Here is a 14808-nt window from a genome sequence, read left to right as displayed (position 1 = left end):
CAGTCCGAGGAACACTCGGACACATCAAAAGGGAATTCTGTGCATTAGATTTTTTAATAAACATTCAAAAAAAGAGGGCGAGGGTTATCGTGATTAATCTGCTCTTTTTGATGTAAGATATTAATCCTACAGATGGAAATTCCGCCTCTGTCACTGGGCTATGCTAAACGTTAAATCGAACTAGTCAAGAGTCTTAAACACAAGAGATTCTTCAGATGTTGGAAATCCAGAGTAACACACACGAAATGCTGGAGGAGCTCAGGAAGTCCTGATGAAAGATCTCGGCACGTAACGTCGTCCTCTTTATTCCTTTCCAGAGATGGTGTCTGGCCAGCTGAGTTCCTCCAGTGTTTTGTGCGTGTTAGCTAATAAAGCCCTGTTTTTTTTTTGGGAGGGGGGGCACTCAAGCATCAAGCAATGAAAAATGAAAACAAAGTCAGTTCACAAATGAATTGTAAGGGGCAATATGGTGAGCTGAGTGTTTTCTCGAAAGGGGGGTGGTGGGGGTGGGGAGGGGGGCGGGTGGCGGCTGCTGAAACTGACACGTCCCCGATGTCTTAGAAGTAACCTTTGTATTTTCAGCGGCGCGTGTACGTGGTGACAACCGCAATAGTTAAAAAAAAAGTTAGTTGGTAGCATCATCACGACTACACATTACATCCTATCATTTCCCAACGTTGCCGTCATTATGTTCTAAGTCGCTATAATACTTTCTGTTGCTCCCCGACGGTTCTCGTGTTCTGTATTCCTAGCTGTTTCTTTGCTAGCCTGGCCGTTCTTGAGTGTTAGAGGTGAACTTTTACACCGCATGCAAAGGAGGTATTGAATAAATACGTTAAGAAGAGGCATCCGCACCCTAACCACAAACTCTAACCGTTTTTCCAAAAAGTTGCAGCTCGTGTTCTCTATAAAGTAATACAATTGAGGGCAAGGCCCTCTTAATCAGTCCGCGTCCCCGCATTTTTTGTGCCTTTAAATGGTTGTAATCCAGTTTTACCTTTTTAATTGTTTAAAAAAAATATTAATTATAACACGTTTTCCTGGTTTGGCTTCTCCAAACCGCAAATACCTTTCTTATGCATTAAAAAAGTACCTCATAAATAGAATGTTAAAAAAAATATATCACGCTGCGCGTCAAAAGTGACCTATTTTAAAACATTTTTTCCTAACCTATATCAACTTACGCCTAGTCTGCTGCTGTGTACAACATTACAAGAACAGCTTTGTCGAAATCTAGCTGATGCAAGTCATTTTCAATAAATTAGCCCAAGGACTTTACTCTGCCATACAAATAGCTATTAATCTCACAGTAATCCCACCGATATAACCACAGAAGAATATGTTGGAAATGCCGCTCATTCAATAATTTGATGCAATGATATATAGCATACGTTTATTTAAGTGTATTATACATTTCAAAATCATAAATATTTTTACAGAACTTGCATTACAAAAATATTGTTCGGGGGGGGGAGCTGTTATAGAATACTCTGAGGTGTCTTTGTCCGTTGCCTCAATGGTATATTTATTGGTAGAGTCTGATTTGCTAATAAATATACACATAGTATAAACTTGCTTTCATTATCAACCCATCTGTTGCGTTAATGAGTGATGCTCAATTGTGCTGCTAAATTTCCGCCCGCCTCATCTTCCTGGGTCACTGTGGCACCGGGGAGCACAGTTAAGCGTTACATTGGTGAGAATCTGTCGGTTCCCTATAGCCCACCCTTCTCTGTCCGCTGCTCTGTTTTGGCCTGTTCCATTGCCGCATCCGGAATCTATTAAAGTTCCCGACGCTGGGTAAACAATGTAACTGTCGCGTGCATCAGTTTGAAAATAATTGGATTAACTAAAAATACCGAGACCCGAAAAAAAAGGCCAATCCATGTGTTACATCGGCGAGACAGCCCCCACAATCTGGTCGCGGGAGCTGCCGCAAGCCGGGGGGGGGGGGGGGGGTGGGGGGGGGGGCTACTCTAGATTTAGAAAAAACGACTCCAATGATAAAAGCGAGTACAAATCACACATTACAAATCACGCATCGCGAGGTACAACATTTAATGGGATAAACAAACTGGTTTCCCCATCCCCCCCCCAACCGTCAAGAGCCTTCGAATTGGAGGTAGAGAATTATCACAGTTGATAACGACCTGTGAATTACAGTACCTGCGCTACTCAGCGAGGAAATGGGAGGAGTGGTTTGATATTAATACAGAGATATTTCCAGTGTTTGGTTTTGAAGTCTGTCAGCATAGTAGGCAATAGAGATTCACATAAATTTGATACCATTGCACTCATTCGTTAGTTCAGTTTGCATTTGCTATCTTTGTGTATCTTTTATACACACTGGTTAACGTCTACAAATGTGTTTGTTGGAGTGGTCAATACTGGAAGTTGTTTTCAAGGCATAGATGTTCCCAGCATTATTGCTAATAATGCTATAATTACAGGGTATGTGTTCGGACAAGTTATGGGTCAAGTCTGGACTCTTAGTTATTTTCAAGGTATGTATGGCCTTGCTCTATTGCTAATACTGCTACAATTACAGGTTACATGTCTTATCTGAAGTGCACTGATCATAAGCTAATATTAGCTCCTATAGGGAGAGTTTTACCTTATGAATTCGGATTTAAAAATTATTCTCAATGGGCAAATCAAAGTTCTATTGCATAACTTGTCTACATGCTCCTAAGTAGCCTATAATATATTCTGCAGACAGGTGTTTATTCTGTGAGATAATCTTCATTAATTGAAGTAAATATTTTTTCTCTGGTTTGCTTGTATTTATTAGTGCACTGGTGTATGCCTGCTCATTCAAATATTATCCTGCATAATTCCTATTGCATTTTTATATATTGTTATCACAGGAATAGTTGTCAATTTCATAAGGCAATGTTGACTTCATAGTGCCTCCAAGTGTTTGGTCACATTTAGTGTAGGGCTGATGCTATGTTGAACAAGGAAGGAATGGGCATGCTTACCTGTGCTAGAGCGTGCTTTGGGTCTTGCTTTGGATGAGAAACTTGGGGGAGACGTTCCGAGCAGGCTGCCAGATGGGAAGAGGCTGGTGCCATATTCAGGGACGTAAGATGGGTAAGTAGTCAGAGGGTGGTGGGCGGCAGTTGAGCACCCTCCTAATGCCATGCTGCTTCTAGGGTGAGAGGATCCCGTCTCCAACTTCATGCCCTCTGCCAGGGACACCTGGTACTTGATGCACTCCTTGTCCTCCTGGCGGCTGCTGCTGGTGGACCCAGGGGTGGAGATAGTGGGGTCCGGGGAGACATCCTTGGGTGGGGTGGGGGGGAAGGTGAAGAGATGAGGGCTGGAGTGTCCCGCTGAGAGGGATGCTGATGAGGACGGAGGGTAAACGGAAAGCGCTCCAGGGGAGCTGTGGTGGAGAGGGGCCTTGCTGAAAGCACTCAGGTTCCAAGGAGAAGCATTGTGATGAGATGCAAGGGCTTTTCCTCCATCGAGCCAGGACAGAGAGCTGTGGAGCAGAGGAGGGCGGCAAACCTGACCCCCTGTAATGTCAAAACAAAAGTATGGATCAGTATAACACAATGCACTTTTTAACAGAAAATCTACTGAAACTTGTTTTCAATTGTATTTGTTTCAGCTGTCACAATTCCAATCTCAATGTTATTTAAGAATCATTATTCAGGCTTCTCCCCCTTCCTCTCCAGTCCCGATGAAGGATCACAACAGGAAAGGTCGACTGTTTACTCTTTTCCATAGATGCTGCCAGGCCTGCTGAGTTCCTCCAGTATTTTGTATGATTTTTGTGTGCATTGCCCCTATGAAACGCTGTCTCAATGGAACCAGTTTTTCAGTTAAAGCTCTATACTCATATAGATCCACATTGATTGCTACATTAAAATTGCCCTATCCATAACTAATGTTAGCTTACTTTCCCTTAATTCTTTAGATTCGTTCTTATAGCGTGCATGATAGTTTGCTGACGCTACGAAATTGTTTTGTTTCCTGCCTTCTAGGCGTTCTGTACATCCAATTCCCTCAGCATAATATATATACTGTAATATTGATGCCTGGACAAGATGTCTTAGACAATGGCTGTGTTAAAGAGACCTTTTAAGACACATATTGGAGCGTGCTTTCTTGCGTTAAAAAAGATAATTTTTTTTTGTATGTGCAAGTTGATATGCTAAACGGCAAAGAGCAGTAACATAGTCCACAAGAAGTGTTTTCAATTTATAAAGTATTTCGTTTTCCCCCTCATCGGCACTGGAAGCATCGGCCACTGGAAGTGACAGATTTTAAACGCGATCAACAGGTCACAAATAAACGCCCACGCGGCTTAATAGCCAAAGGGGAAAAAAAATGAGCATTTTGTACTCGGGGTCCAGTCAGTCCACCTTTAAAATATTAAACTCTGCAGTAAGCTAAACTAAACACAACGATCCCTAATGTATTAGAAATATTCGTTCCAAATGGCATCAGAATTTACTGCCCTTTTTAAAAATAACTTGCAGTTTCAAGACGTAGAGAAGAGCACCTCTCAATTACATCCGGGAAGTGCTCGCAGAAAAAAAAATGGCCCAAGAGCCCCTCTATTTTTTTGTGTGTAGATTTCGAACATCAGGTCAATTTCAGATTTATTTTTTTAAAAAACGTTGACCTCCGGGGTTTGAGGCTCGTTTGGCAAGCAACACGTTCCCAATGGGATACCAGAAGGCATTTTTTTTAATGTTCCGTAGTGATAAATTTGGTTCTTCTCCCCAATTGCTCTATGTAACATGTTAATACAGGCCTTTCTTAATTAAATAAATCTCACTAACAGTGAACTTCTTCATTCCCTAGTCGTGTGCGAACCCCCTGAAATAAGCGTGGATTGATAACACAAATTAGAACCACTGGATGAAGAATTAAAAACGACCTGGACGCAAGTCTTACCGTGGTGGGGAGCGGGGTATCTTTGTACGGCTGCCCTGACCGAGTTTCCATAGTACGAGGCAACGTGGTTGGCTTGGCCGTCGATATTGAAGAGTACATCCACTTCTTCGGACGGGAGGTACGGCGCCGAGTCAACATAGCCATGGCCAAGACCCGGGTGGTGAGAATCGGGATGTTGTCCATTTAACACCGCGGGATGATGGTGACTCATCCAGCGAGGCTGATCGACTTCCATCGCGATCAAACTTCGGAACAAGCTTGGATGCTTTTTTTTACAGAAAGTTTGTGTCTGTATATATATTTAAAAGAAGTCCAATATTTGGTCTCTTTAGATTAAAGAATCCACACAGTGATCCTTGCCGTCTGATTCCTCATACACCTGTGCGGCAGAGAAGGGAAATAAAATAATTAGACGCAATTAACACCTGACTTGAAAACTGGCGCAAAATCGAAGAGGGAGAGAAGCAAATGCATCTAAAATCGAAAGTAATGCAAAAAGTCGGGATCTGCCACGAAACACAGAGTGAAGATTACATTCTTAACTTAATAAAGATCAGCGTTTAAATATATCGTACTAATATTTCACATGAATCGAATTCTTGATTGCCTCGTTCATCAAATAAAAACTGTTCAATAATTTTAAGAACTGTCATACTTCATTCCCAATAAATGCGGCTCCAAGATTGCAACTTATACTGTTGACATTTCATAACATAAAATAAACAGTGTTACAGCAAGGTTCTCCTTCAAAGGAAAGCTTGGGGTGAGATTAATTTGTTATTATTTTGCAGAAGAATGCAAGACAAACCTTGTTGCTGGCTGAGAGGGTTTTATCAGCGGCGCATACTAGCCGTGGCTCCAGAGCTGACTGATCAGATTGTGTTTATGTCCCAGGTTTTTTTTACAGTGAAGGCATTCTCTCTGAACTGGTTGATGGCGCCAGTCGGCTGCAGCACGGCGGGTCGGAACTTAAAAAACAACCCACCCCCTCGCGGCCAATCAGAGACCTCCTCTGCTCCCCACATCGGCAGGCTTTACCCCTGAGCTTGCCCTTTCATTGGTCCAGCCACCCAACAGCGTTCCGCCCCCTCTGCCTTGCCCATTGGCTGGGCTAGGAGCCGGGGGCGGAACCAGCATACCGCCACTCCATTGGCTGATTGGAGGGCATCGTCATTCCGCAGAATGAAGGAGGAGTCCACTGAGAATAATATGAGGAAGTCTCCTCCTACTGGGTCATGGTTGGTTGGACCTGGGAGAATGATCATCTGACCATTGGCTTGCAGTGAACACATTTCTTCCGCAATTAAACTCGATCGAGGTTTTCAAAATAATGTCAATAAAAGTAAAAATATCACTTTTTTCTTTATTCTATCCAAACTTGTAATGGTTTTGTGTCAAACTCCCGGCAGTCGTAGTGCACCTGCAATTAACAGCAAAATAATCGAAGTCTTCACGTTAAAACTGATCTCGAGTGCCTCTGTAATTACAAGAGACGAATGGTGAATGAGAAAAGAGGATCGTTTTTAACGAGAAAAAATAATTACCATCCAAGAAGCACACTAGCAATTGGGAAAAAAGGACCAGATACTGTTAGATTATCACTTGCCCACGTTTCCTTTTAGGAAACGAGTTCATGTACTTGCTTTCAAAGCGAAAGGTTGCAACAGGTGATCCCCTGACTGGGTGCACCCGCGACAGGTAGGCACAGTGATCTGCCTTCGATAATCATTCCACTCCACTGCATCGCAATAGGAGGGCCGCGGGCTGGTATTTAGTGTCTTAATTCCCCGTTTGGCGGGTTCTGGCCAACAGATTGACAGTATGTAATTGGGGGAATGGGAGGTTGCTCTTTTGATGCTATGCATTTTACTGAAATACCCCGCCATACCGACGCCACTTGGCGTGACGTCATTAGCTGAATAAACAGGGAGGAAATGAGTGGAACACAATGAGGGAGAAAAAAAATAGAAAAAATATTTTAAAAGACTAACATTCAACACGAGGGGGGAACTAAATGCTGTTTTTTCTATGTCATTTAGTGATAAAGAAATAAGTACTGGTGATTCTGAACAAAAAGTTTTTCTCCTGAACTATTTAATCTGCTCATTCGCCTTTACAGGCTTGCGCCCGCTGTTACATGAAACGTTTGACGAGGGGGAGATTCACTGACCATAATCTGGCATTAGGGTGAAAGTGCATTCCTGTATTTCAGATATCTACTGCAATATTAAACAACAACGTATTCTAATTTTACACACGGTCTTTGAGTCCGCTAGATGTTAGCTACTCTTGGCATCCTGGTTTTCCAGCTGACCTCGCGAAGTGGTTGTTCTTTAATGTATATTCCGGATCAGTTTTCACAATTCGAGCAGAGGAAAAAATCTATACGACATACGATTCAAATTTTTCCCTACATCTCTTATTTTCACCCCTCCCAAAAACAAATTGAAAAATCTCGCTTACAAATGATACAATAGTGAAATTGGCGATGGTTTCCAATCCGACAAGTTTGTCAATAGCTCCCTGCCTGACGATAGATAGCAACAAGGCGAGCCATACTGATTTTACTCTGTAACCTCTCTAAACGTATTGTTCGTCAGTATGATCATGTTCACCGCCCTTTATAAATGGCCCGAAAGCTGTCTTCATGAGATAGTTTCCGATCAAAACCCAACGGAATCGTATCACTGACTTGCTTTGCCCAATCATCCTTTTCAGATTAACCACCTTCCGTCCATTTTATAACACACAAAATGCTGGAGGAACTCAGCAAGTCAGGCATCATCTATAGTCCCCTTCATTCAGCATTTGAGTGTGTGCTGCTCAAGATTTACAACATCTGCAGAATCTCTTGTGTTAGTGGTCCATTTCATAACATACACACACAAAATGCTGGAGCTACTCAGCAAGTCAGGCATCATCGACATTCCCCTTCATTTCAGCGTTTTGCTCAAGATTCACAACATCTCTTGTGTTGGTGGTCCATTTAATAGCACACACAAAATGCTGGAGGAACTCAGCAACTTTCTTCCCCCCCCCCCCCCATAGATGCTGACTAACTTGCTGAATCCCTCTAGTAGTTTGCGTGTGTGTGCGCGAGTTGCTCAAGATTTCCAGCATCTACAGAATCTCTTGTGTTGATGGTACATTTTATAAGTTTGCTTTCTCAACACAGCGAAAATCAAATCAACAGGCCGGTTAAGCCCTTGAACAGGCCAAACGGGCGGGATTTTAAAATGAAAAGAGTGAAACGACGTTAGCGCGTATCAGCGGTCACATTTTGGAGACAATTGACATTAGCCACTGCAACGGGGCATCGATCAGATCGGCAAACCTTTACCTCTGCTCGGCAGTCGAACATTTTGGCTGTCACCTAATTCGTCTGAAGATGTCATGTGGAATCTAAATAAAGCTTAATAAATCCAAATACAGTAGAAGTCTTTAGTGATTAATGACACCGAGTGACTCGGAACTATAATTACAATCTGTGGACTATAATTTATTGAGACAGGCCACACACACACACACAATTCGTTGTGGCTGAAGGACGCGGGGGGGGTGGTATTCGATTTGCCAAATTATGGGGTTTAAGGTGTGAAGGTTGGGGTCCTTAGCTGAGCACGGCACTGCAGGAGCTGTAAGAACGTATGAAGGAAGGTAAACTCTTCGCAGGTTAAGGATCACTTGCGATACCACATGGTTTGCGTGCCGACTGACAGAGCCTCACTAATGGGCGCATTTGTTTCCATAATTAGCGCAAAAAAAAAACCCCAGTTGTGGATTTGAAGTTTAAAAGGTGCATCACCGGGATCTGCGTGGGCTGTATCTCTCTCTCTCTCTCCCCCCCTCTCTCTCCCTAGATGTGAGATCAAATAAGAGTGTGGGGAGGTGGGATTGGGATGTGGAAGGGAAATATATATGTATACACACATATATATATATAAAACGCCTGGGGAATTTTAGCCATTGATCCGCATCGATTACTTCCTAAAGGCCAGAATACATTCGCAACTATAAACCACGTGTAAGGGAACAGATCCCAACTAGCCTGCAACTACAGTTTAATTAATCGGGTAGCAATGGTACCGCGATGATCTCTTGCCTATCTGTCTGCTTCTCTCTCCCCCTGCATGTAATATTTGGTTTAAATCACCGCTCCCCTGCGCAGGTAAAGCTGTATAAATAGTCCTTGGCCAAGGCAAGGAGGTTACGGCGAGGACACGCAGCCTCGAGGCGCACAACTCCCTTACTGTTAAATTAAGATATTGTAATAAAAATCCTGAAATATAACAACTATCTTGTAATTTGCGTACGGACTGGACTGGTTAGTAATTAACGGGCAGGATATTTCACGCAGGAAGTACTTTAAACAGTGTTTTATCGCCCTAATGGATTAAAGTAGTCACTTCCCTCCTTTAGAGAGAGAAAAAACACAAATAACCTTGTATAAATCCTTTAAGGAAGTGAGTAAGAAAAATAAAGTATGCGCGATATATTCTACTTAAACTACAGACGGTATACTGGTGTAGATTTTTCTAAATAAACCAATATAATGCAGAGATTTCTAGATTTATGAACGCCGAATCAGACACTTCACAAGCGAGCTTTTTTCGGATAAAAGATATCAGACATCTGTAGTATAAAAGACAGCCTGGTTTATTTATTGCTCCTCCTACCTTCCTGAGGACAATCTTATTTAAGTGCTAATTCGATTCTTATCAGATTTATTACTTACAGAATGGGTAAAGGTGTTAGTGCGCTGATATATTTATAGTTAAATAGTGACACATAGAGGAGGAATGGGTTTTCTTCAGAAAATTGATAAAATGTTCAACCGAAATACTTTTAAAAAACAGCGTTAAATGAGTAATCAGCGATTATGTTGATGCAAAAAAAATGATTTACCCTCGGCCCTCCCGGTAGAAGTTTGCTAGTTTAGAATGCGGCATGCTTATTTGACGTGTGTGTGTGTGTGTGTGTGTGTGTGTGTGTGTGTGTGTGTGTGTGTCTGTGTGTGTATGTGTAGTTCTTTGCATACGTCTGTGAACACGCTGAACAATGGTATGTCAACTTCAGGTCCAAGTTCCAGTGAGTGTCGCTTCGTGATTAACTTTAGGTTTGCTTTAACCGAAAGATACAGGGTTCTCCGCCGTGCAGACTTTCAAGTGAAGTCCTTTCGTTTCTTTACTACGGCTTCCACGAGTCCTTTAAACACAAGAGCCGTTTAAATAGGAAAATATGAACATTGTGTAGATAGAAGCCATTTGATTACTAGTTTAATTGGTTCGCACAACATTGTGGGCTGAAGGGCCTGTTCCTGTGCTGTAATGTTCTATGTTCCTTTCAGCGTTTATTACCCTGACACATGTGTGCCGCCAGGAAAGGAGGAAATAATCTTCAGAAGTTCAAAAGTTATCCATTTCCATTTTGGACTGAGCCGCGCCCGGTTGGTAGAGAAAATTCCTCTGATCCGGACGTCCGGAATTGTAGGATATGCCGTTTAGACTGAGATGCGGAGAAATGTCTTAGAATTCCCTTCACCCCTGAGGGCCGTGAACGCTTGCTACTGGAGCATATCCAAGACGGGCTAATGATGGTTTTATTTGAACTGTGCGGGATCAATGGACCTGGAGTTGGAGTGGGGAGGGCTAGGATCTTACTAAAGACCAGTCCAAACTTAATGGGCCAGATTCTTGTTCCCTTGCTTTTTATTCTTGACTAGATAGTTGCACATTATAATGCAATAGATGACTGAGTCACTTCCATCTCCACTGCACCACTTTTTCTATTGATAATCCATTCTCAGCACTTGATAAGAGAACATTGACCAGGACTTCAGGAAAATATATGTAAGTTCGGCAACTAAGTTTACCCCGATTAAACAACTTGCAAAATTTCTAACTTCAATAAAGCATCTATCTATCTATCTATCTATCTGTCTGTCTATCTATCTATCTTCATTCAGGCACGTCAAATCGAGGAGAGCAACTCTGGGATATATTGAACAATATAGGCCACGATTCCATTCAGTATTGAACATAATTGTCATGCATGTGGGTGTATTCATTGAATTTACACCAGGAATATATTACCGGACGGAAACAATTGCCCTATGATTTTTCTTGTAGAGGAAACAATTGTTTTGTCCCAAACTGGAAGAGCCTTTCGGAGACCAGAAAGGCCCTTGAGGTTCTTAAATAGCGAGGCCAGGTAATTTATATTAACTTTCTCACTCTAACTCGCTATAGCCGTGTCTCAGTCCCGTTAAGAATTTGATACTTCTCTCAGCCCTTTTCGTCCAACTGACCGCAACGGATACCAAACCCATTAAGGCAGAAGTCTGACAGAGTGAGGGATGGGGTGTTAGTCTGAGCTATTGACATATCTCTGCCTTTGTCAGCTAAGAATATTCGACCTGGCATGTACTGAGATAGTAGCCAATGACTGTGCCGAGATAACTGCGGCAGTCGATTCAGAATTCAAGTGTTCCCCCCCCCCCCCCCCCTTTGAGTATCAGAAAGGACCTATCTACCGCCTCTCAGAGGTGACATGGTGTATGGTTAATACAGAACAGTTTAATAAAAGCACGACAACCGTTAAAAAGAACATCCCTTCTCTCCGACACTGTACTTTCTTTCCTTAATGACGGATGGTTGTACTGAATGACAAGGAATAAAGAACGCAAACATTGTTCAGATGATATTACGTATTTCAACACTGAGTTTAACCGGTTAATGAGACGGTACCTAATCTCTGGCCGTCTCTGTCAAGTTCTGCAAGACCCGCTCTGGGCCGCGGAACTATCTACGATATCCTTATTGCTTTCTAGACGTCTTAGCACTTGAGACAAAACTCCACGCCTCAACCACAACTTATTCATTTTTTTAAACGCAAAACAAGTGTTCTAATTACTAGAGTAACACACACACATACACACAATTCTGGAGGAACTTAGGCCAGGCAGCATCTATGGACGGGAGTAAGGAGTCGATTTCTCGGGCCGAGACCCTTCATCAGGACTTTCTGAGTTCCTCCAGTACTTCGTGTGTGTGTTATTCTGGATTTCCCCCATCAGCAGAATCTCTTGTGTTTATGTTCTAATCAGTGACACGGAGCACGCGGCGGACTGAGCGCCAGTTTTGCTGGGTTAGAGATGGAAGGGAACACGGCCGATGTGTATTCATACATTCCCCGTCTTACTCAGATCTCTCAAGTATCGAGACCCACACACAACACGCGACAATGTCAAAAGACGGGGTTACATTGCCACCATGATGTCATTTTGCGAAAAGACCAGACGAAAGGAGAGAAAACAGCGGGACTCGTCAAGAGAGTGGTCGGAGACGGGCCCACGGGAAAAAAAAAATGTGATTTACTGCCTTCCAACTCAATGGTCACAAGTTTTACGCTACTGAGTAGCTAGACAGATGCGCGACATTATAGCACAATTGACTAGACATTGTTGTCTTAAATAGAACATTCATTCGAATCGAGGAGCAAAGTATATCAGATGCTTATCACCCAAAATGTAAAAGTTTCAAGTACACTCACATACTGTCTAATACATTCTTAGGTAAATACACATTGGTGGTTATGAATAGGTACACGTACATAAGTACATATATGTACACCGTAAGATTTAATTATCTTCATATGCAGGCATTCATCTACATCAACAAGTACAGAGACATACTGTGCATTTTTATACATCCGTGTGCTTAAATATAAACACGCCACTTACTGAAGGTGCCGATGAAGGATCTGCCAAGAGAAGAACGCCTTTCTGAAAAAAAAGTGAAATTGACATGAAATTGATCAGCACTTTGTTTGGCACGAAACAACCGTGACTGTGAAATCACGACCTCTCCCCGCTGTTTCTGTTTCTCTGTTCCGCAGACAAGCGAAAATCCTTAAAGAAGTTTAGAATAAATGTTTTATTCCCAACAGAATGCCGTGGATTTAAAAAAAACCTAACTGCGTGAAATTGCCATATGACGACCAAACGACACCTGACTAATACCTCCACACAAAGAGACTATGGTCAGTTAATAACTTGTACAAGATGTCGTTTATTGAGTCAGTATCAGATTCTAATCTAGCAGTCTGCAGAATTATAAATAATAGCATTTAAGTTGCAATAGATTTGAAAATATTAACTGTATCTTAGAACTAATATTCAGTTTATTTAATAGAAAAATGCAGGGAGATTTCCACACTTTAACACCCGAGACCGGGTTAGATCTGGTTTAGTTTCATATTTGGTGCGGCGGAAACCGAGAATTTGGTACTCGCGTCCCGAGATATCCCACTCGGGTCTTACTTAGACATGACAGATAGTGGCCCCCACCCCAGGTACTATCAAACAACCCGATTAACCTCACGTCTTGGGGAACGGTAAACCTATTTTCAATCCGGCAGTTTTAAGCGAATCCCTACTGGAGCCGACTGCTTCACTCTCTTGCAGAAATTCGAGTTGCCCGTAAAAAAAAGAATAAATCTGGATTACTTTCACACAGCAGAATGTACACTGCGTATGTTCTGTTGATATTGAAATCGTGATAGTCAAGGGCAGTCCTTAGAGTCCATTTTAAATAAAATCCCGACTATCTTTAATTTGAAGGTCGAAATCAACATTTATCGCAGTTTCACGTCGTCCCTGTTTAGTCGGACCGTTCTTTATTTTATACGGTACCGAGGGGAGATTGTCATGCAGCCGAAATTTATTTCTGCTCTTTTTTTCTATCGACCAGTATACCCGAAACCCCAATGGCTCGCCTGACTTCAAGAGTAATTGATTTCATGATATCCTCGGCCACATTGTTCTGTTGGATTTTCTCGTCGGACTGACAATTGGTTTCACAACATAATTTCATCGCAAATTACTGGTTGACATTCAGAAAGAATACAGCTCTTTTCGACAGGGCTCAACAGCATGTCAATTCCGCCACGTTTGCTAATCCTATATATTTCCCAGCGTTAACATCGGGGAAAAGAAAAAAAACTATTATTAATTTAGCCCGAATGAATGCCTTCGGGGCTAGCCGCGCTACACGTGCGGAGATGTAGTGAAAATATAAATATTTACTGACCTCTTGAGCTCCTGTGTGGAGATTGGCGCTTGAAGCTCTTTTTTTCGATCTCTTCCCCAAAAGTATTGCACGGTGATAGTGAAGCGATGAGCAATTAACGCAGAGCCCTGTTTCAGCCAGCGAAAACTCTTCATTCAACCATATCTGCCCACGGAAAGCCAGCCTCTCCAGTTCTCTTCCGGGTTGCTCAGGTACTCAGGTCAAAGCGGGGAATGACCAGAGAGACGCAACGCGATTAAATCTTCTTTTAAACGGTTTGGACAGCAACAAACAAACAGCTGCCGCGTTTTATAAGCGTGGCTCTGATGTACTGGAAGTGTAATATCTCCCCGGTTGTAATTAACTTTCTGTTGTTTATATCATCGATGTGAAAATGTAGAAATGTTTCAGCTATACACTGCCCCGTTCTATTTTGGAAACCTATCGTTTTACTTACAGAATCTAATACACCATTACTGGAATCCCCAGATCTCTACCGATTTTATATAGACGTCCTCCCCCCTTATCTTAAATGAATTTTGTATGTAGGGTTAATTAATAGAATGGATTCAGTTTTTCTTTGCAACATTTTAAACCAGTTTGTAAATTCTTATTTACAATGGAAAGGTGATCACAATTGTAATAATCTACAATTTAAATATTCGACACAAAAATATATGTCAGGGGATCCCTTTTAATGCACATCAGTTGAAACAATGTCTTTAATGAAAAGATAATCTTTCATGAGTGTTCTGGACAGATAGTATCACGGAAAAAAATCGTGAAGATTTTGTTACAATTGGGAGGAATTTCCTACACATGAATGAAA

General features: G+C 42.1%; 1 protein-coding gene across 5 annotated transcripts in view; it reads right to left on the bottom strand.

Annotated features, from left to right (window-relative positions):
- The window catches only part of gata3 (GATA binding protein 3), a 33466-nt gene extending 19311 nt beyond the window's left edge, over positions 1-14155 (bottom strand). Inside the window, exons 1-4 of one of the 5 annotated variants that reach the window (XM_059987337.1) lie at positions 14001-14155; positions 12653-12694; positions 4912-5290; positions 2982-3521 (exon numbers count right to left, since the gene is read on the bottom strand). In XM_059987337.1, coding sequence (XP_059843320.1) covers positions 2982-3521; positions 4912-5146 — 775 coding nt within the window. In that variant the 5' untranslated portion in view covers positions 5147-5290; positions 12653-12694; positions 14001-14155. Of the gene's footprint in view, positions 1-2981; positions 3522-4911; positions 5291-5719; positions 5917-12652; positions 12695-14000 lie in introns of those variants that run through there. The other 4 variants (XM_059987339.1, XM_059987336.1, XM_059987341.1 and 1 more) reach the window with 4 other exon arrangements.
- Between the last annotated feature and the right edge of the window lie 653 nt (positions 14156-14808).

The sequence above is a fragment of the Hypanus sabinus genome, chromosome 13 (genome assembly GCF_030144855.1).
Source record: "Hypanus sabinus isolate sHypSab1 chromosome 13, sHypSab1.hap1, whole genome shotgun sequence".
Classification (NCBI taxonomy): domain Eukaryota; kingdom Metazoa; phylum Chordata; class Chondrichthyes; order Myliobatiformes; family Dasyatidae; genus Hypanus; species Hypanus sabinus.
Note: the sequence above shows the minus strand (reverse complement) of the source record. Positions and strands in the feature narration are given on the sequence as shown.